Source organism: Chionomys nivalis, chromosome 4, assembly GCF_950005125.1.
Source record: "Chionomys nivalis chromosome 4, mChiNiv1.1, whole genome shotgun sequence".
Taxonomy (NCBI): domain Eukaryota; kingdom Metazoa; phylum Chordata; class Mammalia; order Rodentia; family Cricetidae; genus Chionomys; species Chionomys nivalis.
Window position 1 is genome coordinate 57,677,546 of NC_080089.1, and position 24,891 is coordinate 57,702,436.

The 24,891-nt window shown below is 38.6% G+C and overlaps 1 protein-coding gene across 1 annotated transcript in view; it reads left to right on the top strand.

Moving 5' to 3' along the window:
• The first annotated feature begins 475 nt into the window (after nt 1-475).
• Nptn (neuroplastin) overlaps nt 476-24,891 on the top strand; it is an 81,426-nt gene continuing 57,010 nt past the window's right edge. Inside the window, exon 1 of the mRNA XM_057766586.1 lies at nt 476-822. Coding sequence (XP_057622569.1) covers nt 732-822 — 91 coding nt within the window. The 5' untranslated portion in view covers nt 476-731. The remainder of the gene's footprint in view (nt 823-24,891) is intronic.

Consider the following 24,891-nt stretch of genomic DNA (forward strand, 5'->3'; position numbering starts at 1 on the left):
AGGGCATAGGTAGGGAGGAAAAGGAGGACACTTGAAGTCAGAGGGAACAGATGTCCGCGCAGGAAGGCACAGCAAGCGTGTAACACTGTCTGGGAGGGAAAAAACAGGAGGCAGAGAGGTTGTGGCCAGACACCTCTAGCGGTCTCTGGTTAGAGTCCAGAAGGAAGAACAGCAGGTTTTTCATAAGGGACAATGACAGGAAGCTTAAAAGCGGGGTCTGGTGTATCCATTGTGAAGCTTAGAGCGGTAACGCATGAAAGGCAGGATGGGTGGAGGACAGATTTTGTTTTCTCAATGCTTCCTCTCATTTATGGGCACTAGGATTCCACCAGGTGAAAATTGTACTGTCCCGTGCTCTCCTCCGTCCTCCCCCGTGGGAGAGCGGGCGGGTGGAGTCCCCGCCTCGCCCCATCACGTGGCCAGAAGCGCCCTTTGCACGTGACCTCCCTTGCGCTAGGCCAATCAGCCTCCGCAGGGGCGGGGACTTCGGGCGAGGGCCTCTTCTCGCGAGCCTTGCCGCCGGAGCTCCTGGACCGCCCACGGCCGCCAGCGGAGGTCTCGCGAGGCTTAGGCGCTGCGGCGGTAGGAGGAGGACGGGGGAAGGACGGAGCTCGGCCGCGGCAGCCTCCCTCGCTCACTCCCTCGCGCACTCGCCCGCCCCCTCCCTCCCTCCCCTCCCTTCCCCGGCCCCGGCCCCGGCCCATTCGCTGCGCGCTCTCCGGCTAGGGAGGATGTCGGGCTCTTCGCTCCCCAGCGCCCTGGCCCTCTCGCTCTTGCTGGTCTCTGGCTCGCTCCTCCCAGGGCCAGGCGCTGCTCAGAACGGTAAGCCGAGGGGCCGGGGGCGGGCCGGGCGGGGGCGCCGGGCTCCGGCAATCAGAGGGGCCGGGCCCAGGCCTGAGGGGGCTGCCGGAGCCGGGAGCGGGCGGCCGGGCTGAGGCGAGGAGGCGCTTCGTCGAGAGTGGAGGCGTCGCTTGTGGTGCGAGCCCGGGGCGCTGGAGACAGGTCCGCGGCGTGGGGCTCTGTGCTCACCAGGAGCTGGAGTAGCGGGGGCGGCTCTGGAGAAGGCGGCGGGAGACAGGCGTTCGAGTTCGAACCGGCGGAGGGGTGTTGGCGGCGAAAGAACCGGGCTCCGCGGGAGCTGACCCCCGGGATTCTACTGGGGCTCCGGAACCCTAGTGACATCCTGAAAAATGGGAGGCAGGGGAAGCTGGGGTGAGAAGGATCCTGAAGAAAACCTAGCGGGAGCCGACTGCTTGCGTCTCTAAGGAGAGGGGTTATAAGGGATTAGGGGAATCTTGGATTTGGAGGTAGAGGGAAGGTGGGCGGAAAGATGATGGAGTGGGTTGACTGCAGTGGGGGACCTGGAAAAGAGAAGCAGCAGTGTCTCCAAACGAGCTGGGGGAAGAGGGCTGGGTTTTGCCAAAGAGGGTGGAGTGCTGGGCATTCTAGGGTAGCGGTTGGGAAAGCAAAAGGGAGTTTCTAAATAAGGAGAGGAAAATGAGCAGAGGATGGGGAAAGCATGAAAACTGAGGTAGAGGAAACATCAGAGAAGTAAAGGGTGCCCGGGTATAGAGGTGGGTGTGGGGTAGGACGAAAAATAAGGGAAGGGAGTAAAATGCAGGAAGTCGGGGGTGTAATGTTGCTTTGCAGCGTGGTGGATACATTGGAAGGGGATGAGTTGTGGCAAATGCTGTATGGTGTTGGTTCGGCCATTAGGGAGGGCTGGGACACAGTCTGATCCGCAGTGGTGGGATTGAGGGCAGCTGAGCGTTTGCAGCGAAATGGAGTTAAGTGGGCTTTTGAGATCTGAAAGTTTCAAGACAATGAATAAATGTTATTTCTGAGGGGCATGGATGTGGCCTTTGGGATGTGTTCATAGTATAGTGGAAGTGAGGATGGAGTTTTGAATTGAAGCTTTTTAGAGAAGAGGGCGAAAGGTAATAGACACGGCGGAGCAAAATACGACAGATTCTGATTGACAGCATTGTCACAGTTCCGTTGCTGAACTGATCTTTCAGAAACAAACTTAAAAGGATAATGAACCTATTTCAGCTATTGTGGAAACAGCTGTTAAGAGATTTAAGTTTTTTTTTATATGAAAAAATTTTAAGACGTGGATTAGGGATAGGGACCCATGAATTTGTTTTAATCTCGGTATTCTTCGTTGTTACGCTAAAACAATTAAAATTGCTCTTGTTTGACCTTAAAATGGCTTTCATTAAAATAAAATCACTTAGAGTCAGTGGAGTTGAGTGTTCTGAAGAGAAACCAACCTTAAATGCTAGAGGTTACCGTGAAAATATATCACAGTATTGAAAAAAATCACTTTAAGTATCAAATTCTACTAAGGGGATTTTATGCGCTATGGCCTTGTTTCTGCATGGGTCAGAAAGGAAACGTTTTTCTGTCTCTTACACTGAACATCCTAAGGATGTGGGTGGGCATCCCCACCCCTGCCCCCACTCCTTCCTCCTTAAGTGGAAAGGTCTGAAGGGAAATGGTAGTGTTAGCCCGATTGCTTGCTCTTTCAGTCATCTGTGTAATAACAGTATGAGTTAAACTCTGATTTCAGTTATGTGTGGAATAGCACCTATAGGTGAGAGATTCTTGATCGGAGATGTTTAATCTCAGCTGACATAAATTGTTTCTGATGATTTGTAATACGGTAAATTGTAGTTTCTTAGCAACTAAGGCAAGGTTTTTGGATAGGCCTAAAAGACTCATCTGGCTGCTCTCAGTGGTAACATGTTCTAAATACAGCATAGTACAGCTTTTCCCTTGAAATGAGCTTGGATTTAGTCATGTGACAAGACTAGTAAAGTGAGGACGAGCCCGTAGTTGATCCTAATGAATGTAAATTGAATTCAGGAAAGAAATGGTTACTTTTGAGTTAATATGGTTAAGGATGCCATTTTAAAGCTTTCTGCACTGTGTCTCAGTGATAATATTTAAGCTTCTACTGATAATAGTCCTGTAATAGTCTGATTTCATGTCCTATAAAGGTTTACTCTTTATACAGTGTTTCAGAAAGAGATACCATGTTCCATATAATATTGATATGTTAGACATACAGATTGTCTATTTAAAATAATGCTTTGGAAAATCAGTGGTAGAGTCACTGCTTCTGAGTCAAAAATGTGGCAGTTTAGGTTAGGCATGTAGAACTTTTTGAAAAGGCTTCAGTTTTCATTATTCCCAAATGAAGAATTTGGTTTAATTTAGATGACCCACAACATCTTTTTTAACTCCACAAGGAATCTGACCCATAATTGCCATAGGGATTTAAGTAGATTTCATTTTCTATATAAATATCTAGACTTGCAAGACCAGTTTCAGGTACCCCCTTTTTTGTATGTTTCACCTACCAACAATACAGTTGTAAGGCATAGATTTTAAATATTCAAAAATGTTAGGTTAAAATTGAATGTTAAACTAAGCTTTGAACACACTTACAGCCGTTATTTTGTTTGTTTGCTTGTTTTTGTTTTGGTGTGCGTGCGCACATGGGCTTGGTTGGTCCTAGGGCACAAACCTTTGTATGTACTAGGCAAGGATGCTGCCATTGAGCTATATCTTTCCAAGAACTGGGTTTAAACTCTAGTTCTTAGAGCTGAGTGATGTAAGGCAAACCTTAGTTTGAGCTGTGAAATGGGGATTACAGTGTTACGCCCTTAGGATGATGTAAGGATTAAATGAGGTGAGTTGTATTTCAATTTGGCAATATTTCAAGTCTCAGTGACAGCCATTATCCTTAAAAAATAGTATGATTGTACTGGGCGGTGGTAGCCTTTAATCCCAGCACTTGGGAAGCAGAGGCAGGCAGATTTCTGTAAGTTCGAGGCCAGCTTGGTATACAGAGTGAGTTACAGGACAGGTACCAAAGCTACAGAGAAGTGATGTCTTGAAAAACCAAAAATTAAAAACAAAACAAAACAAATTAAAAAGTTGCATGATTGTTTTTATTCTTGTGACTATTAAACACTTGTTAAGGCTCGTGTCATCATGAATATAAATAAATAGGTCATTTGAAGGTCCCTTACAGAGATTTATGCCAACCATGTGGCTGCAATTGAAGTTCTGGTGAGGAAGTCCGTATTTCCATTTGATTGGGAGATTTTTCCACAACCCCAGGAAATAAACACGTTTTCATAATGGCCAGGTGTTGCTTTTTCATAGAATATCATTGTTGTAGGCGAAGTAAAATGTACCTCGAAGACACAGATGGCCGGGCGGTGGTGGCGCACGCCTTTAATCCCAGCACTTGGGAGGCAGAGGCAGGCGGATCTCTGTGAGTTCGAGACCAGCCTGGTCTACATGAGCTAGTTCCAGGACAGGCTCCAAAACCACAAAGAAACCCTGTCTCGAAAAACCAAAAAAAAAAAAAAAAAAAAAAGAGGTTTACAGATGTTAGCTGAATGAATGAATGTGGATGGAGTGTAAAAATGTAATATGTTCATCTTGAAATTTATCAGATTAGATAAATAATACTGTTAAGTGGGAGCAAATAGAGAATTTAATTAACTTTATTGTTAGCAGCTGCATTTGAAGAACCCATTTTGTTTAGGTGATTCTTGTTAGTTGTGAACATCATGCTCATAACAATGCCAGTATCTGCGCTAGGTGATTCATGAATCTCTGTCAAGTGCTGTTTTCTTCACTTGTTTGACAGTTTGCTATTGACTATCTTCCCTCTTAGCATGAACTAAAATGAAGAGCAGAGAGATAAACCTTATCAGTTGTAGCCATGGCACGAATAATATGACAAATGTCAAGTAACAGATTTAAATGTAATTCAACTGTTATTTGACCAGAATATGGAACCTGCCTTTGAATAAAGTCTTTCCTAAGGAGATCATATATCTTTAATCTTTTCATTGACTGAATGAAATACCAGACACAAATTTGTCCAGGGCCTGGGAGGAAAGGCCGTGTGGCTATATTAGAACATATTTCTTGGCTTGTTTTATATAGTTATTGAGTCTGTATTAGAGAGACAGATTTTTTTTTTTTTTTTTTGGTTTTTCGAGACAGGGTTTCTCTGTAGTTTTGGAGCCTGTCCTGGAACTAGCTCTTGTAGACCAGGCTGGTCTCGAACTCACAGAGATCCACCTGCCTAGAGAGACAGATTTTTGTGTGTATGTGTTGACAAACAGAGCTTAACCTGTGAGTATGCCAAAGTTTAACAGAAAATGAAAGAAAAATCCTTAAATATAAATGTGCTCCACAGTTAATTTACTTGCTAAAAATTAAGATTATTTTGCATGAGTTTTATTTTCTTGAGAATTAGCCTGTTACAAGAAATTTCTTGCTTTTTTCAATACAGTTTTGCGGTGAAACATTTCCTTGTCGGCTCTAAGGCAGTGGCTTTTGGGTCGCGACCCCTTTGGGAATCAAATGACCCTTTCACAGGAGTTGTTGCATATTAGATGTCCTGCATATCAGATATTTACATTATGATTCATAACAACAGCAAAATTACAGTTATGAAGTAACAAGGAAAATAATCTTATGATTGGGGTCACCATAATGTGAGGAGCTGTATTAAAGGGTCATAGCATTAGGATGGTTGAGAACCACTGCTCTAAGGTAATGTTTCTGTACAATCATTTTAATTTTGTTAAAATTTTCTTTTAGTGCCGGTGAGATTAAATTTAGGGTTTCACACATGCTAGGCAAACCCCTGGTCTTATTTGTTATTTAAAACTTTCTTGGGACGGGTTCATGGCTTCTCTTCCAAATGTTCAATTCTCAGAACCCACATAGCAATTCACAGCGATCTGTAACTCCAGTTCCAGGGGATCTGGCATCCTCACACAGACATATGTGCAGGCAAAACCCCAATGTATATAATAAATAAACATTTTTTTTTTTTAAAAAAAACTTTCTACACTTATTTACCTGTGTGTGTGTTTCTATGTATATGTGTGTGGGCATTCATTCTTTGGTAAGCCTGTGCAAGTCATCTTCCATGTAGATGATCTTGGAGAGTGAATTCAGGCTGTTAGTCCTGGTGGTTTGGTGGCAGTGCTTTTACCCTCTGAGCCATCTCCCAGGACTATTTTTAAAATAAGAATTAAACTGAACTTCAAAGGTGTGACTTACAAAAATACTCTGAGTTTGGATGTTTTTAATTAAAGTGTTCTTTGGAATTGGGAGCTAGGTAAACTGTTTCCCCTTTGTCTCATTTTGCTTTGTATTTTGAGACAGGTTCTTACTGGGCAGCCCAGTCTGACCTTGAACTCAGACCCTCATACCTCAGCCTGAGTGCTAGACTGTAAAGATTTTTATGCTTTGGGAAGGAGATTGGGTGCTGTTATCTGTGAAAATGAAACATAGAAAAATGAGTGGACATTTTGGATACTATATAAAAGGTGTTCAGTGAAATTTTGATAAATAGTTTGAGAATAAAATTACACAGAGAAACTTCGGAAAATGAAAAAAAAGCTTTGTGAAATAATTTCTGATTTTTAAACTCACTGTTTAACTCATTGTTTATAACAAGGGCACAATCTGGACAGGATCAAATATAATGAATGAGGTTTTGAGACAAAGGAAAAGCCAGAAGGTTACAGTAGGACAAGGAAAATGTTGAATGTATGGATCTTCATTTGAGGAACATTTGGAGCAATAGAAGCTGCTGGAAAGAATTGTAGAAGAGGGACTAGAGAAATGACTCAGCAGTTAAGAATATCTACTGCTTCTGGCAGTGGTGGTGCACGCCTTTAATCCCAGTAGATCAAAGGAGGCAGAGGCAGGTGGATCTTTGTTTGAGGCCAACCAGGTCTACAGAACAAGTTCCAGAACAGCTAGGACTACATGGAGAAACCCTGTCTGGGGGCGGGGTGGTGAGGGAATGAAAAAAAAGGATGCATAGTGCTCTTCAGAGGATCCAGTATCTCACAACTGCTTCTGACTTGTAGTCTAGAGAATACAAAAATCTTTGGCTTCTGTGGGCATATACCCCATAAAAATAGTAAGAATAAATCTTAGAAAAAGAATAGTAGGGACATTTAAGTAAATTGACACATCAAAATTGTATAAGTGGTGCAGAAGCACTTCCTGTGAACAAAAACAATTTACATAAATGAGCAAATGACATTGATACTTTAATTTTTTAAATTAATTTTAATAATCTTAGACCATACATTTTAAAACTCATTTGTGAGGCTTTTAAGAGTACTTTTTTTAAAGTTCTTAATTTCAGTTGATAAGCATTAGTTTTAGGAATACAGGAAACTTCCCTATAAAAATGAATTGATTATAAACTGGTACATTTTATAGGCTTATATACCCAAATAAACTCACTTATTTAAAAGTGATCATGTGTAAAAACATCTCTAAACTTAAAAGTGAGTATGTGACTTGATTTTCTAGTGGACTTTTTGTTTTCCTTTTCATACATACAAAGACAAGACAAACTGTATTTTAAGCCTAATTAATTAGAGGTTATTTTGAATAGATTTTGCATAACTTTTAATTAGTATGTATGGAAATGAGGTTTTCTGATGTTTAAATAATTTCCCAAGTGTCTACATTTTTGGTCAATATAGTAAGTTAGGGGACAGTATTTATGTTCCTCAGTACCTGGTGCCTTTTTGATTTGTTTCTTTAATTTTTCACACTAAAAACAAAAAAGCTCACATCTGACCTGTCACTTAATATAATCTACTTGATGGTAATACCCTATGCTGTCTTGTGCTAATAAGTACTCATTAGTATCATTGCATTTCTGAAAAACAGTTATATGTTTAAAAATTAAGCCTTGTTAAACAGTGTCAATTTTTAGTGCTTTATGCCTTTTCCAGATGTGTATCAGTTTGGATATGATTTGCCTTCATTTGTATTAAATATTATTTCAAATCAGACAGACATACGAGATGATGTGAAATCACTGTGTATATTATATAAAATTATGTTGCAAAACATTAAGTATCAGATTACACCAACAGTTTTAATCACATTCAGGTGTATCCTCATATTCTAAAAATGATTAAACAAAATATATGTCAAAACCTTTCCTGATAGAATGATGACCATTGGTGCTCATCTATAAGAGTTACAAGTAAAACTATAAGAATGCTGCATGTTTGGCTTATTATTAGTGACTCTTCTTTCCTTCCCTCCTGTCTTTTGTTGGTTTCTGGGTTTGATGTCTCAGCTGTCTTCCAGTTCTAAAAATGACTTAGTTTTGCTGAGTTTACTGTGTAGGTACTGCCTCTAATGGGTTTGTATAAGCTTTTAGAAACTTAGTTTAGGGAAGGTGATAAATATTAAGACATGTATTGTTTTGAAATCTGACTTTCTCTGAGTATACTTCAAATAGTACTTGTAGTTTTTGTTTTAAGGAAGGCAGAGCAGTATCTGTAATAGTGCAGAAATTGCCAGTGTGTATTAAAAACAATTAAGAAACGAACATTCTTGCCAGATAGGTATTTTGTATTTCTTTTTGTTGAAAATTGTTTGGCTAATGAAGAGACAATGAAATGACACTTAATTATGATTATTGTTTAGTGTTATCCTATGAGGAAGTCTGTTTTTGTATATGACTTCTTTTCAACAATTATTTATATATCTAAAATAGACTCAAAATTTCTTTGTTGTGGGTGAAGAAATTACATATAAAACTGAAATATTTTGTGTGTATGCACATGTGTATATATGTATAGTGTACATATATGAGCACTCAGGTGCCTCTGTGTTTGTGTTGAGGTCAGAGAACAACTTGTAGGAACTGTCTACTTCCACCAAGTGGATTCTAGGGATTGAATTCAGGTTGTTAGGCTTAGTGTAAAGTACCTTTACCCAGTGAATTATCTTGCCAGTCCAAAACATCATATTTAAAGGACACAGTTTATCACCTTGTTAGGTCTGGGTTTTCTTTCTCACTTTTGTTAGAATTGTAAACATACAACAAATAACTACATGTGGTGACACATGCCTATAATCACAGCATTTGGGAAATGGAGGTAGGACAATCAGGAGTCTAAAATCTTCCTGGGCTACCTGGGCTCAGAAAAACAAAATCAATCAACTCAACAAAGAAACCAAAACTAAGAGAGCATGTAATAAAGTCCTATGTACTAATTTAGTTTCAGTAGTTGTCAGCCATATCTTTGTTGCTTATTAACTGGAAATATCTAAGAAATGCAATTTTGCGTTACAAACTAGAATTTTTCATGATCTAAAATACAGTTAGGATTTAATTTGTAGTAAAACGGTGTATTTGACTCACAAGATGTTGAAATAACTCTTGGATTGTAAGAATTACTGTTGGCAGGCATGTTGGTATGTTTATAATCCCAGAACCCAGGAGGTTGAGACAGGAACAAAAAGAGTTTGAGACTAGCCTAATTTACATAGCAAGACTCTTTGTCTCCAAATGTGTGTGTGTGTGTGTGTGTGTATGTGTGATTGTCTGTCTGTCTATATGTCTGTGACTCAGAAGAGAAGTTTATTAGGCCAGTGAGATGGCTCAGTGGGTAAAGTTGGTTGCTACCAAGACTGGCAATCTGAGTTCAATTCCTAGAACCAACTCTTGCAAAAACTGTTCTCTGACTTCTTCATAATGTACACTGTGATATGTAGATGTAAGTTTCTGTCCCGCCTGATTCTGCAGCTGTTCAGTCCCAAAGAAACACACAGAGGCTTAATATTAAGTATAAACTGGCCTGTTACCTCAGGCTTATTATTAACTAGCTCTTATAACTTAAAGTAACCCATAATTCTTATCTGTGTTTAGCCACGTGGCTTGGCACCTTTTCCTCAGTGCAGCATTTTCATCTTGCTTCTTTTGCGTCTGGGTGGTGACTGCAGACCGAAACTTTCTTCTTTCCAGAATCCTCCTAGTCTGGTTGCACCACCTATTCTTCCTGCCTGGCTACTGCCTAATCAGCGTTTCATTAACTCAATACGAGTGACAAAGCTTTGCAGTGCACAAAACATTATCCCACAGCAGTCCCCCTTTTTCTTTTCACAACAAGACCCTTAATTAATCTCTCTTGTTCAGCTTTTTTCATGACCATTATCCATAACAGCTTGTAACTAACATGCCAAAGAAAACCATCTGTAATCTATTTTTTTTAAAATGTGGGTATAGTCTTCTAGGCTACTTCCTGCTTATTGGGGTGCTGATAATCTTTTGGGGACCCAAAGAAAGTTTAGGATTATGGTCAAGTCCTGAATGGAGCATTCTATGAGTCTGTATCATCTCGTCTAGCAGTCTTGAGGCTGTTTTGGATATAGAACTCAGAGGAAAGTGCAACAGAGGTGTTCTACACATGGCCTCTCCTCCGTGCATGCAGCCACATAAATAATATAGTAAAGTTCACAACTAATGCAGTATATTTAACATCTGGTGAAGTAGTATCTTTTAAGAAAATTGTAGTGATCACCACCTCAGTTGATTTAACAGTTCATTAATGGGTCATGACATTCAGTTTGAAAATAATACTTTCAGTAGAAATTGTGGCATCTTGAATACTGTCTTTATTTGCACTCTTTCAGGACATCAAGATTCCTGTATATTTTGGAGTATAATAAAACACAGATGTGACTTGTGTTTAATGAATAATGTATTTGTATCTGTGCATACTACTTAAAAATCTATAAAGTTTCTAGGGCATTGACTACTAGATTTTAAGCATTTTTTCTAAAATATTTACAAAGTTATAAATATAATCTCCATCTTTTCTTTATAATGTAAAGAAATGATGAACCCTTCCTAATCAACAGTAGTAGAAGAATAAATATGCGTTTTAAAGACCATAGACTACATTTTCTATTGTACCTTTTGAAAAAAGAAAACTCAAGAATTCTAAAAGTATAGGATATGTGTGCTTTGTCCTTCCTTTTAGGAGTTTTCTTCTGAATTCCCTGAGGGAATTTTCTAGAATTTCAGAATTGAAAGAGTCCTGAGGTTCATCCAGTCTAACCTGTTAACAAATGCTGGCTTCCCTTCTTCAAGGTTGTCTTTCCACCTTGAACACTTGCAGTGGCTCTAACTCACAAGCTATATATTCATTGTTGAGCAGCTCTGTTAAGAGGGCTCCTTAATGGAGTTAAGCCTCCCTCTCCTCTTCGGGTAACTTCTGTCAGCTCTGTGTCCTCCAAGAGAATGTTGGAAGGATGAATCTTCCACCTACCACATCTTCTCTTACCAGCTGTTGTTTCCTTTGCTGAAGTGATTTCCAGAAGGACTTGTTAAATACATTGTCTCCACATCTAATGAAATCCAAGGTGTAGCTATAAAAAAAACTCATTTTCATTTACCCTCATGTGTATGTAGAGAAGGCAGATAGATCCTGTATCATTTTATGTAAATGATGCCATAACTGAAAACTTTACAGAGATTCTTTGTGCTGTTGCAAGCCGACTAGAAAACCTGTTCCTTTGCTTTGTGTTGGTAGTTTGTCCCTGACTTCACCAACCCACTTCCTTTAGTGTGTACCAGAACAGGGAATTTCTGAAGTACTGTCCCAGAAAGTGTTGATCAACACCAGTGTTTGGAGTAAATACACAAACAAAGCTCAACACCGTAAGTTATTTTATAGTTACATACACCTAGTGTGGGAAAAGCACTGGATCTGGTTGTGTGTGTGTGTGTTTTACCTTGTCCAAAGAGAAAAGCCTGTCAGCCTTTAACTTCTACGTGAAAGGTGACATCTAAGATATGTGTGTATCAGCTTTTGCTCAAAAACAACTTTGGGAAAATAGTGATGATGGGTGATGTTGAACAATGGCATTTAGTTCAGGAGATCTCTAAATGTGGCTGTAAATTTGGGGATAATTTGGCTTTGTATATTGGCTCTTTAAATTCAGTAGTTCTCAACCTGTGGGTTGTGGCCCTTCTCTCTAGGGGTCACAAATTAGATATCCTGTGTATCACTTATTTACATTATGATTCATAACAGCAGCAAAATTATGGGTTTGAAGTAGCAACTAAATAATTTTATGGTTAGGGGTCACCACAACATAAGGAACTGTATTAAAGGGTTGCAGCGTTAGGAAGATTGAGAACCGCTGTTTTAAGTGAAATAAAGTTTTTTTTTCCTTTTCCTTTTTTTTTAAAAAAGATTTATTTATTTATTATATATGCAATGTTCTGCCTGTGTATGTGCCTGTAGGCCAGAAGAGGGCACCAGATCTCATTACGGATAGTTGTCAGCCATGTGGTTGCTGGGAATTGAACTCAGGACCTGTGGAAGAGTAACCAGTGTTCTTAACCGCTGAGTCATCTCTCCACCCCTCAAAGTAAAGTCTTTTAATGCAAAAAGAAGAAAAATATATTTTCAGGTATGGAGTCATTTTAGAATTTTTTTTTAAAATTTATTTATTATATATACGATATTTTGCCTGCATATATCCCTGTGGGCCAGAAGAGGGTACCAGATCTTGTTGCATATGGTTGTGAGCCAACATGTGGTTGCTGGGAATTGAACTCAGGACCTCTGGAAGAGCAGCCAATGCTCTTAACCTCTGAGCCATCTTGCCAGCCCCCTAGAATTTTATTTACTTTTTTTTTTTTTTGGTTATTCGAGACAGGGTTTCTCTGTGACTTTGCAGCCTGTCCTGGAACTAGCTCTTGTAGACCAGACTGGCCTCGAACTCGCAGAGATCCGCCTGCTTCTGCCTCTCAAGTGCTGGGATTAAAGGCGTGCGCCACCACCGCCTGGCTATTTTCTTATTTTTAAGTCCCTTTCCACTTCCTGACTTCCATTGCAGTCTGACTTGGAACTTTTCATCCTTTTTTCTCTCCACTTCTTACCCTCCTGCTGGAATTACAGAAGTATGCTTCCTCATTCAGTTTTTTTTTTTTTAAATATTTATTTATTATGTAGTGTATTCTGCTTACATGTACACCCGCACACCAGAAGAGAGCACCAGATCTCATTACAGATAGCTGTGAGCCACCATGTGGTTGTTGGGAATTGAACTCAGGACTTCTGGAAAAGCAGCCAGTGCTCTTAAACACTGAGCCATTTCTCCAGCCTCCTCATTCATTTTTGTGGATTGTTTGCTTCTTTTGTTTTTTTCAGACAGCGGAGTGTTGCTATGTAACCAAGGCTGGCCTCAAACTTGCAGTAATCCTTCTTCCTTAGCTTCTTAAATATTGGGATTACATGGATGTCCCTTCATACTTTTATTTATTTGTTAAAAATTTGTATATTTCTATTTTATGTGTATGTGTATTTTTCCTACATGTGTGTTTGTGTGCTGTGTGCATGCCTGGTATCCACAGAGAGTTCCTTAGACCTCAAGTTACTGACAGTTGTGAGCTTCCATGTAGATGCTGGGGATCAGTAAGTGCTCTTAACTGTTCAGCCATCATCACAACTTGTTTTTGTATGCCATCTTAGTCTTGAACAATCTGATGATTTTCACAAGGCTTTTATGAGTACTATCAGCACATAGTGTTACTAGTATTTTTCTGGTAAAGTAAAGGGTTTTAAAAGTTGGTTTTTTCATCCTCCTTTATTTGAATTTGGTTCTGGAAAGGTAGTGATAAAGTGAAGCAACAGTACTTTGAGTACTGCAGTGAAAACAACTTTTCTTCCAGTATGTTTAGTTGTCCTTAAATTGGGTTTGTGCTCCTTGTGCTCTATCCCCCCCACCCCCCACCCCGCGCCTCTTATTTTTGTTGGTGATGGGGTTCGGGACTAGAAGCGCTGCTATCTTCTGAACTGCGTGTTCACTGGGTTGCTGCTGCAGAGAGGTAGACAGACATATGGGCACCTCCAGTTGTCATTGCAGAATTACCTCCTTTCATGAAAAGGTCTTAAGTGCAGGACCATTTTCTTCATTTTAGGTGTTGCTACTTGTAGGGGGAAACGCAGTAAAATGTCCTCCCTTCTGTTGGCAACTGTCAGATAAATTCTTTTCAATGTATATTTGAAGGAATGTGGTAGGTTTAACTTTATATTTTTAAATTATGCAAGTTTAGCCAGTTTGGGGACCATTACAGGGCAGAAGGAAAAAATAGCACAACAGTTCCAGCATTGAAATTACATTCATTAATGCTGTATTGCTGTATCTCAAGTCTTTCACCAAGGGAGATTAGTGAATGGCCTTAATGCAAAACCAGGAAACTGCTACCTGGAAAAGTGAGTACAAAGAGGTTTCAAATAGCTGGTAGTGAACTGTCATTGAATTACCCTTAGACGAGCAGCATAGTGACCACATAACAAAACAATTGTACAGTAGCAGTGTTACTGTTTTCTTATTATGGTTGGACTGCAAATAATTAAGAATATGTTCTAGACACATTTAGGAGAGAGTGTGTATAATTCTGCATTGATGGTAGTTTAAGATTCAGGAGCTAAACTTAGGAAAAGGGAGCACTAGGGGCATGTGGTTGTCTATTAATACCTTCAAGGTAGCAGTGTAAATGAAGTAAGGGAATTAAGCAGTCTCCAAAGATGGATGGGCCATATGAAAGAGCAAAGGCCTAGAGCTTGGGGACGATAAAGAGAGGTTTAATATTTGATTTTTTTTTTAATGAAACTAGCAGAATATAGTTATTGGTACTTAATCTTTGTCAGACTCATCATAAGTAGGGCAAAGAGATGCTTGAAGGGGGCAAAACGAAATCAGATAGTGCTTGTTTTGGAGTTCAGTAGGAGAAAAATAATAAAAATAAAATGGGCTTTTCCAAAGTTTTAAAGGGTCAGTAATTAGTTCTAGTTCAACAGTTCTATGCCTAAGAATTCAAGAAAAATTTATTAGTTTGTAGGAAAATCATAGTACATAAAGCAAGATTTTGTTTAAGTATAACCTTCATAAGCAACTTATTTGTTCAGTTATGTTGTAACTTGATTTTTATGTGTATATTAAAGAAATCCTGTGTGTAGTCTGAGCAAGTTGTAAGGACGGAGCAGAAGGATTAGAAGATCAACGGCATTCTCATTTTTGTATATGGAGTTAGAGGCCAGCCTGGTTTACCTGAGACTCTGAAACAATACAAAACCAATCCAAAAAGTCTTCTACAGTAGATTAATATGGGCAAAATTACGTTACATTGCATACTTTGTATGAGAAAATACATCTTAGATACCATGCATTTGTATTTGGGTTACATTTTAGTTCTGTGTCTTCAGCTACCTTGTTTGGCAGAGTCGTTTTTAAGTTCTGTGAAAACTAAAGCTGTTTTCATGAAGATAAGCAGAGGACCTCAGTGAGCTCTGCCCACACTCTACTAATTCTGTCTTTTGCTTGCCTAAAATACTTTAAAATTCAGAACAGCATTGCTTGAGTAGGTAAGAAAGCTGTTTCTGGGACTGTTGGTTCAAAGCTTGCCCTTTTTCATAAAATGTTTAGATGTTGGAACATGCCATATATCTGTTACTGACTTTGCAGAAAGAAAAGGTTTATACAAACATGACTGATCACACCCCTCTCCTTTTTGAGGGTACAGAGTAATTTTTACTTGCTAAAATATAACCATCTAATCTAAAGAATCAGAGTAAGTGGAGTTAGCTCTTGGAAGACTAGGGATGTAATTTCTTTACAGTTAAAATTAACTGTAAGAGAAACCTTGATTTCTGAGAGTTTTTGTTGTTTGTTTTTTTGTGGTATTAGGCATTGAGACTAGAGGCTTTGCACTTGTGCAAGTGTTTTTTCCCTGAGCTGTATCTCTAGCCCATAAGAGTTTGATTAATAAGGTCTTTTGAGTAGTGGCGTGTCACTGTATGTCAACACTCTTATGATTCTTCTGGGAGCCTGGGAGAGGATGGTAAGTAAGGAATAAGTAACATAAGTTTCCAGAAAGAGTGGAATTAAGCATAGCTTGAAGCACAACCACAGCTGAACTTTCACATAGTTTTTGAAATTATTTATAGCAGTTTTCAATATTTAGTTAAAGAGTGTTTTTATGAAACTGGGAAATTATGCTATAAATTTGTTGTCTAAACTCAAAGACAGACTACATGATAACTGTAAATATAACACGAGTAGGAGTTCTGTTAGGAAAGGTCATCCTGTGAGGTGGTGAGTTTGAGAAGAAAGGCACTGCACATAGTAGAGTCTGAAATTTTCTTTTTCCACTTTAATTCGTATGTCATTTTAAGAAATTAGTGTGTGGTGGCGCACGCCTTTAATCCCAGCACTTGGGAGGCAGAGGCAGGCGGATCTCTGTGAGTTCGAGGCCAGTCTGGTCTACAAGAGCTAGTTCCAGGACAGGCTCCAAAACCACAGAGAAACCCTGTCTCGAAAAACCAAAAAAAAAAAAAAAAATTAGTGTAATATTTAGTCTATAAAGTTTTGTGAGAGCAAATGATAATGTATAGAAAGGTACTTAAACTGCTCTATGTTGTGAAATGGCATGTTTGTATGATTTTAAGATTTAGGGCCTCACCGGGCAGTGGTGGTGCACACCTTTAATCCCAGCATTCGGGAGGCAGAGGCAGGTGGATTTCTGAGTTCGAGACCAGCCTGGTCTACAAGAGCTAGTTCCAGGACAGGCTCCAAAGCCACAGAAAAACCCTGTCTCGAAAAAACCAAAAAAACCCCAAAAAACAAAACAAAACAAAAGGCCTGGTAGTTATGGTCTCGGGACATAATATAAGCAGTACTATTTGATCCACATACACGGACCCTCTCGGACTTGCTTTTCATGCTTGTTAGACATGCAACTCAAGTAATACTAAAAAGTTATCTTAGCCAAACCCACACTGCAACACTGATAGTTCAGAGAAAATGATGTATTAATGAAGAGGACCAGTTTTTTTTTTTCAGTGTTTGTGTTTTGAGACTGGGTCTCACTATGTAGTCTGAGGCTGGCCTAAACAAATGATAATAGTATAAGGTTGCATATTTTATATAGTTCTTGATAGACTAATAGACTTTCCATTGGATTATTGTTAACTGAGAAAGGTTCTTAGGATATTTGTTTGTCTTTGAGACAGAATCTTTCTACATAGCTCTTGCTGTCCTGATACTCCCTTTGTAGACCAGGCTGTTTTTGAACTCACAGCTATTTGTGTGACTCCCAAGTGCTGGGATTAAAGTGTACACCATTTTAGCCCATAGGAATTTTCATAATCTTCAAATTATGTCTTCTGTTCTTATCTCAAGTTAAATGTAGTTCTAGAGATACTTTGTTATACTTCTTTCCATATTTCTTTATCCCCAGGTATGGACAAAAGGAAAATTTTAGGCATTTTTCTTTTATCTCTCTCTTTTTTTTTTTTTGGTTTTTTTGTTTTGTTTTTCGAGACAGGGTTTCTCTGTGGTTTTGGAGCCTGTCCTGGAACTAGCTCTGTAGACCCGGCTGGTCTCGAACTCACAGAGATCCACCTGCCTCTGCCTCCCAAGTGCTGGGATTAAAGGCGTGCGCCACCACCGCCCGGCTTATCTCTCTTTTTTATGACCAGTTTGTGTACAGTTCCCTTTTATCATGAAGTAAAATTAATGTTTTTTATACCTAGATTATTAAAAAACTCCAAACTATGATATTCTAAATGGCAGAATAATTTAAAATATTTAGACCAATCTTTTTAAAATATATATATAGAGAGAGTATATTTTATATATAGAAATACACACACAAACACACAAAGATTGTCATATCAAATGTGTGCTAACTGATACAGTTGTGCTGTGATAGTGACTTACATTCTTCAGATAGCATCATTGTTAATAATGTGATTTTTCTTTTCTTTTCTTTTTTTTTTTGGTGTTGGTGGGGGACAAAATGAATAGTTCTAGAGGAAAGCTAGTATTGACTTCACCTCACACAAGAATTTTGTTCCTAAAAAAATGAGTGATGATTAAAACCAAGGAAGTATACTTGTATTTAAGACAGTGAAAGTTCTAGATTTCTAGCAAGTTTTTCATCTTCTTGGTTTTCTTTCAAAGTTGTGTATAATAATTCTTTGTTGTGTAACAACCCCCCCCCCCCCGCTTTGTAGCATATTGAGGATCCTTGGAGACTGTCCTCAATTAAAAAAACATAACCCACAAATTTCCAAAATGCACTATAAAAGACAGAGTGGGTCCCTTTGAGAATAGCTCTCTTTTGTCCCTGTATTTTTAAGTATATGCCCATGTAAGAATCAGAACATTTAGTCCCCCCCACAGACACTTGTCAGAGCTATACTTTTTCTAGGAACAGAAAGACAAGGATAGTTGCTGTTGGCTTGTCTTTATTCTCTTGGAGAACTGCAGTGAAGTAGGAATTGCAAATTCATTTACCTTCGGATCAAAGATAAATGCCATTTGATAAATTAGAAAGTGCTTACTTACTCAGAGTATAAGTTAGACTTAGTCCTGACTTTTGACAAATTCTCTAATCTTTTTCAGCCTTTTTTCTGCAATAGTTGTTAGGCACAATGTACATTTCATAGGATGGGAAATAACATCATATAGGTAAAGTACCTGCACAGTGTCTGACACAGCATGTGCTTGATAGAATTTCTCTTTGCCATTGATAGTGCTTTGTGTATTGTTTTTTTTTGTTTTGTTTTTTTGTTTTTTTGTTTTTAAATTTATTTATTATGTGTACAACATTCTGCTTCCCATACACCAGAAGAGGGCGCCAGATCTCATTACAGATGGTTGTGAGCCATCATGTGGTTGCTGGGAATTGAACTCAGGACCTCTGGAAGAGCAGTCAGTGCTCTTAACCTCTGAGCCATCTCTCCAGCCTGTTGTTTTGTTTTTTTGAATGCTAGCTATGTGTTATATCGGAAAATTATTAAGAAAATTTGAATTTTTAATATAGGGAGTGTTAGTCACCTTCCCATTTGTTTTTTAAAAAGTTAAATATAGAAGACAGGAGCTCATGTAGACTAGACTGGCTTTGAATTTATCATGTAGCCAGTGTATTTTAAAATTTTAACAACAGAATTTTTCTGTTTTAACTTTAATAAATAAGACAATGATCTAAATGATAAAAGCAGTAGAAACTTTTATCCCTGTTTTCATATCTCTGTTGTTCATTTTCTTCCACAGTATGCCTTTTGAGTCCTATTAAAGAGTTTTCTGTGCCTTAGTTATATGTATATTTTACTTTTATAAAGTATTTTTCCTCTTGTTTTTCCTATTTAGATTTTATTTCCCCTTTCCATACTTAAGAAATTCTTTTATCTTCCATTATTTCTAGATAAGAGTTCCATTTTTAAATTTTATTTGGCAATTTTAGGTAGAAGGTGACATTGTATTACACTTGTAACAGACATTTAATTTGCATCTTTGTCTACTTTGAGTAGATTGACATTGTACTATGTATTTGTAATGTACAAACATTTAGTTTATTTACATCATTGGGTGTTTTGAACAGGAATGTTAAGGCATTTTATTTTTTGTTTTCTACTGGGTTTTTAATGGTTTCTTTCTTGCTATTTTTCTAACATGCTTTTCTAATCTTTTAATCCCCACAGGGTCATAATGTTCATATTCTCAGAAACAGCTCAGCTAGTCTTCGAGGAGTAGTCACAAAGAAAATTTAATTCCTGATGGAACTAAGGACATCAAGGCAGAAAGAATTCCAGGCAGGCCGCTAGAAGTGAATATTGATTGTGAGCTATGAGGTACTTGCTATGAGCTGGTCAATTTTAGTATTTCCCTATAAGGTTATTATATACTATTCCTATGAACTGTCCTGTGTGTAGCATATAATTTGCTACTTGTGGCAGGTAGATATAAAAATTTAATTATGGGATGGGGTGATATTGGTGAGTAACCCAGTTTCACAGCTGAAAGAAGAAAAAGACAAATTCTTACTTTGCATTAGAGGAAAGAAAAATCCACCAGAATGTACAGAGTGGTACTTCTTGTGCAAATAACCAGAGCTGAGTTCTTTAACATTTGCATTTCAATATCAAGTGTTTGTATTTTAGCATCTTTTCTAAGCCAGAATGGAAGCTATATGGAATGTGTTTTAGTGGTAGTTAGTGAGGTGTCATTTACCCTTCTGTAACATAGTATCTGTTTGTCACTGAAAGAAAATTGTATCAAGTCTTAAACTCTTAAAATAACACCACTGGAAAAACTTGACAGACCTGGCAGCTAGGTGAGCTTTAGGTAACCAGATATACAAGCTTGCCATTAATTCAGTGCATAGAACTCTAAGGTTTCATCAGGTTGAACTTTTAGAGTAGAAAGAACTCACCGGGCATATTAGCAAACAGCAAGGATGAATCCTCCTGCATTGAGTAGTGGTGAAACAAACTTTCAGCATGGCATTATTTCACTTTTTCAAAACAAAGGAGAAAGGCTATTGGATTTCTAAAAATTATTAATGCAAACATGAAAAATTCAACATGGAACTTAACAGGGCAACTTCAACTGCTTAAAGTGAAATAATTGAACTTCTCTCCTTTCCCCTCATTACCACTCCATGGTAATAAACCTTTGCAGTGTGTTGTTATTTATATACGGTGATACTTTATACTATATGTCACAATTCATACTATTATATGTAGTCTTTTGAATACAGAATTGGAGTGACTTTTCATTTATATACAGTTAGGGCAGCTCTAGTATACATTTGTTCTTACCCCTGAAAGGAAATGAGTGCATCCTTGATACCGAAATTCGCCTCCTGAGAGGGCCTTTAGTATCCCAAGAAGAAAGGCTTCATCCCCTGGAAAAGAACACACACACACGCACACACACGCACACACACATATATATTCTTAGTTGTACTTTTGGGTAGAAATTTAAATGTTCATTCACACATAAGAACTTAGCTATGTGAATAATTTGGGGGAGGGGTAACTGCTAATTTTTGGCAAAAACATTGTAGAAAATTTGCTCTTTCTTTTCTAGAGAAACAGTGATTTTTTTGCTTATGCAAATACTGGTTATAAATGATCAGAACTAAAAGTTCCTTGGTGCTTGTATTTCTATACAAGTATGTCTATATTTTAGCAAGTCTGGGACACTAAGTAAGTAATAAAACTTGACCCTCTACTTCATTGTAGAGGCATAAAGAGATTCTAGTGTGGCGATAAAGTAATGAAGCCCAAAACAAGTGCAAATAAGTAATTAGGAAAGAAAAATAGATGTGGGTAGTTGACTGGCTCTGGGGATTCTCAAGGGATTAAGGAGGAGTGGCAGGTTTTAATACATTTAGGATATTAGTGAACAAAGAGTATTTAAATATTGTGTAGAGTTTTGCCACTAAATCAGAATCTGGGCACTAGGTTTTTCCTCTAAATGCTAAACCTTTAGAATAATAACTGTTTTGTTTTTTAATGTTACAGAGACTCACTTTTTGTTTTTTGAATAACAGAGTTTCTCTGTTTAACAGTCCTGGCTGTTCTGGAACTCACAAGGTAGACCAGGCTGGCCTCATACTCACTGAGATCTGCCTGCCTCTAACCTCCCAAGTGCCGGGATTAAAGGCGTGCACCACTTAAGGCGTGTGCCGCCACTGCCCAGCTGAATTGTTAATTAGATAAAAGTTTAACTGACATAGTGTTCCAGAGTTTGAGGAGTTGGACTTTTTCTTCTTCTTTTTTTTTTTTTTTTAAAATATTTATTTATTTATTATGTGTACAGCATTCCTTCCATGTATGCCCGCAAGTCAGAAGGGGGCGCCAGGTCTCATTATAGATGGCTGTGAGCCACCATGTGGTTGCTGGGAATTGAACTCAGGACCTCTGGAAGAGCAGTCAGTGCTCTTAACCACTGAGCCATCTCTCCAGCCCCAGGAGTTGGACTTTTTAACTGTAGAAATGGAGAATTTCTTTGAAAGCTTACTCTAAAGTCTTTGGACAAGGATGTTTTATACCTTTGGTTTATGATCTGTTTGGCCAGTCTTGATGCCTTCATAGATGTGGTCATAGGCATACTTTTGCAAAGTCATTGATTAAAATACTTATGTCCATGGTTGGTTGCACTTTGAACAAAAAGATAAGTAAACTCTTTAAAGCTAAGGCAGAATCTATAGAATAACATGAAAATAATTTCATGCAGTAGATTCAGTACATTTTGTTTTACATTTTTGGTGATACTGTAGATTTAATTTGAGGCCTTGCACATGCTAGGCAAACACTTTTATAACTGGTCTGTGTCCTCACACTCCCCTCTTTAAAAAAAAAAAAACAAACTTCAAAAACGAGTGCATGATTGCTTGCTTGAATTTGGGTATATGACAGTCAGAGGCAAGGTGAGTACTTCTACCCACTAAGTCATCTATCTGGTTGGCCCTTTTTTTTTTTAAGTTTACTTTATATGTATAAGTATTTTACCTTCATGTATGTTTGTGCACCACATATGTGCAGTGCCTGAAGAGATTAGATATTGGATCTCCTGAAACTAATAAGAGTTAGAGACGGAGCCCGGTGATGGTGGCACACACCTTTAATCCTAGCACTCACGAGGTAGAGACAGGCCAGCTAGGACTACAGAGCAAGTTCCAGGACAGGCTCCAAAGCTATAGAGAAACCTTGTCTCAAAAAACAGACAGACAGTTAGAGATAGTTGTGAGCTGCTGTGTGGGTGCTAGAATCCAACCTGGGCCCTCTGGAAGAGCAACCATTGCCTGTAACTGCTGAGCTACCATCCCAGCCCTATTTGTTGTTGAGACAGGGTCTCAATCTCAGCCCAGACTGGTTCCAGATTTACTTTGTAATCCAGACTAACTTCAAACCACAGCAATGACTTAGTGTCCTAAATTGGAATTACACATGAGCTGTCATGCCCACCCTGCAGTCCCTATTTTGCTTCTTATTTTTGATAAAAGATCTTACTAAAATACTCAGACTGGCCAAGTAGTTGAGATTCTAGGTCTGTGCCTGGTGAACTGACCAACCTGACTTTGAAATCTAATAGTATCCACATGATAGGAGAGTACAGAAGAATATTATTAAGTCTCTGCTTGGGAAAGGGCAGAAATAATATTTTTATCCCATTGTAATGGGAAGAAAGTCTTTGTAAGTATAGTTTGGCAACCTTTTGGGAGATATACCAGTAAGAACTAGATGGAGATCTAACAAAGTTCTAGTTTACTGGCTAGTAACACTTGTTCAAGAAAATTGGAAATAATTGGTAATGCCAAGCACTCTTTAAACTCTTATGCCTGCCAAGATTTCTGTAGTAAAGACAATTATGGTAGTACTGGGTGGCTCTAAGGTTCCGTGAGAAGAAAGCGGTGTACACCATGTCAGTCATTCTAAGATTTGGATTTAACTTCCAATGTTAAATAACTAGTTCTAGTTGTCCACAGTAAATAAGTCATTGCTGTCAGTTAGACTGGTATTTGTAAACTCTAAAATAGGGCTGTGAGAGCGAGCATCCTATCTCTGTAGTATAAGAAAGTACTGTTTTCTGTGCTTGTTTGTGTCAGTAGCACAAGATAGTTGGACTTGCCCGAGGAGAATCAGTTCCATTGCTTTAAGAATGGTTTTCCACGGTGGTGGCGCATGCCTTTAATCCCAGCACTCGGGAGGCAGAGGCAGGTGGATTTCTGTGGTTTTCCGTGTTTCATTTTGTTCATTTGAATTAATAATCAGCGTATTAGACTCAAGGAAGATAACTCTTAGAACATTTTTCAATTCATTTAAAAATACAATTTATTTTTAAAAGAATGTTTTTGGGTTCACAACAGAATGAGAAGGTATAGACAATTCCCTTCCCATTCTTGTCCCTTTACACACATAGTCTCTCTTACTGTAACATCCTCCAGTAGGCACATTTGTTACAGTTGAGGAACCCCAATTCATTATGATTAAAAGTCCATAATTGATTTTGGGATTTATGCAGGTGTTTTGCATTTTATGGGTTTTGACATAATTTTTAAAAGATTTTATTTTTTGGTTTTTATTTATGTATATATGTGTCTGTGTGCCGTATTCATAGAGGTGCCTGCTAAGGCCAAAAGAGGGTATCTGAACTCTTGGAGCTAGAATTAGAGGCAGTTGTGAACTGCCCAGTGAGTTCTGGGAGCTGTACTTGAGTCTTCTTGAAAAGGACCAAGTACCGCTAATCATCGACCCAGCCCCACATAATATGTGTGTGTGGGGCGGGGGGAGGTGTAGTGGCTTCACTCCTGTAACTCCAGAGCCTGAGTTTGAGAGGCAGAGGTAGGAAGATCATTAGAAGTTTAAGACTAGCCTGGTCTACATTGTGAATTTAGGCCCACTAAGGCTATATAAAATATTGTTATTTTAAAAATGAAAAAAGAATTAATGAGAACTGGGGAGTTGGCTAAGATAAAGTGTTTGTTAGGCAAACATGGAAACCTGAGTTTAAATTACCAGTAGCCAGGTACAAGCCTGGTGTGGGAGTATCCCTCTGTAATGCTGGGGAGGTGGAGTCAGGCAAGATCTGGCTCATTTAGCCAGTTGTAGCAGTTGAATTGAACACCTACAGATTTAATTTTTTTTTTATTATCTCATGTGCATTAGAGTTTTGCCTGCATGTATCTATGTGAAAGTGTAGGATACTCTGAAACTGGAATTACAGGCAGGAATGAGCTGCCTTGTGGGTACTGGGATTTGAACCCACGTCCTCTGCACGAGCAGCCAGTTCTCTTAACCACTGAGCCACCTCTTCAGCCCTGAACACCTACAGATTTAGCAATAGAGCCTGTCTCAAAAATTTAAGGGAGAGACTGATAGGGATCGACACCCAGTGTTGACCTCAGGTCTGTATATATATGTACACATATATACACAGATGAGCATACACCACACACACAAAATAATTAAGACTATAGCAGGGATACAATTTTTATTATAAATATATTGATATGATTAACTTAGTTATATATAAATATAAAATATATTTAATAAGTTATGTACACACACATACACAACTATGTATAGTGATTATATATGTATACAGTCACATATGTGTGTTCCAGTATTACAGAACCAGAGTAGATCCACTGCTCTAAAATCCTCCATACCTGTATACCTCCTTCCATTTACCTCTTGGAACCCTCTGATC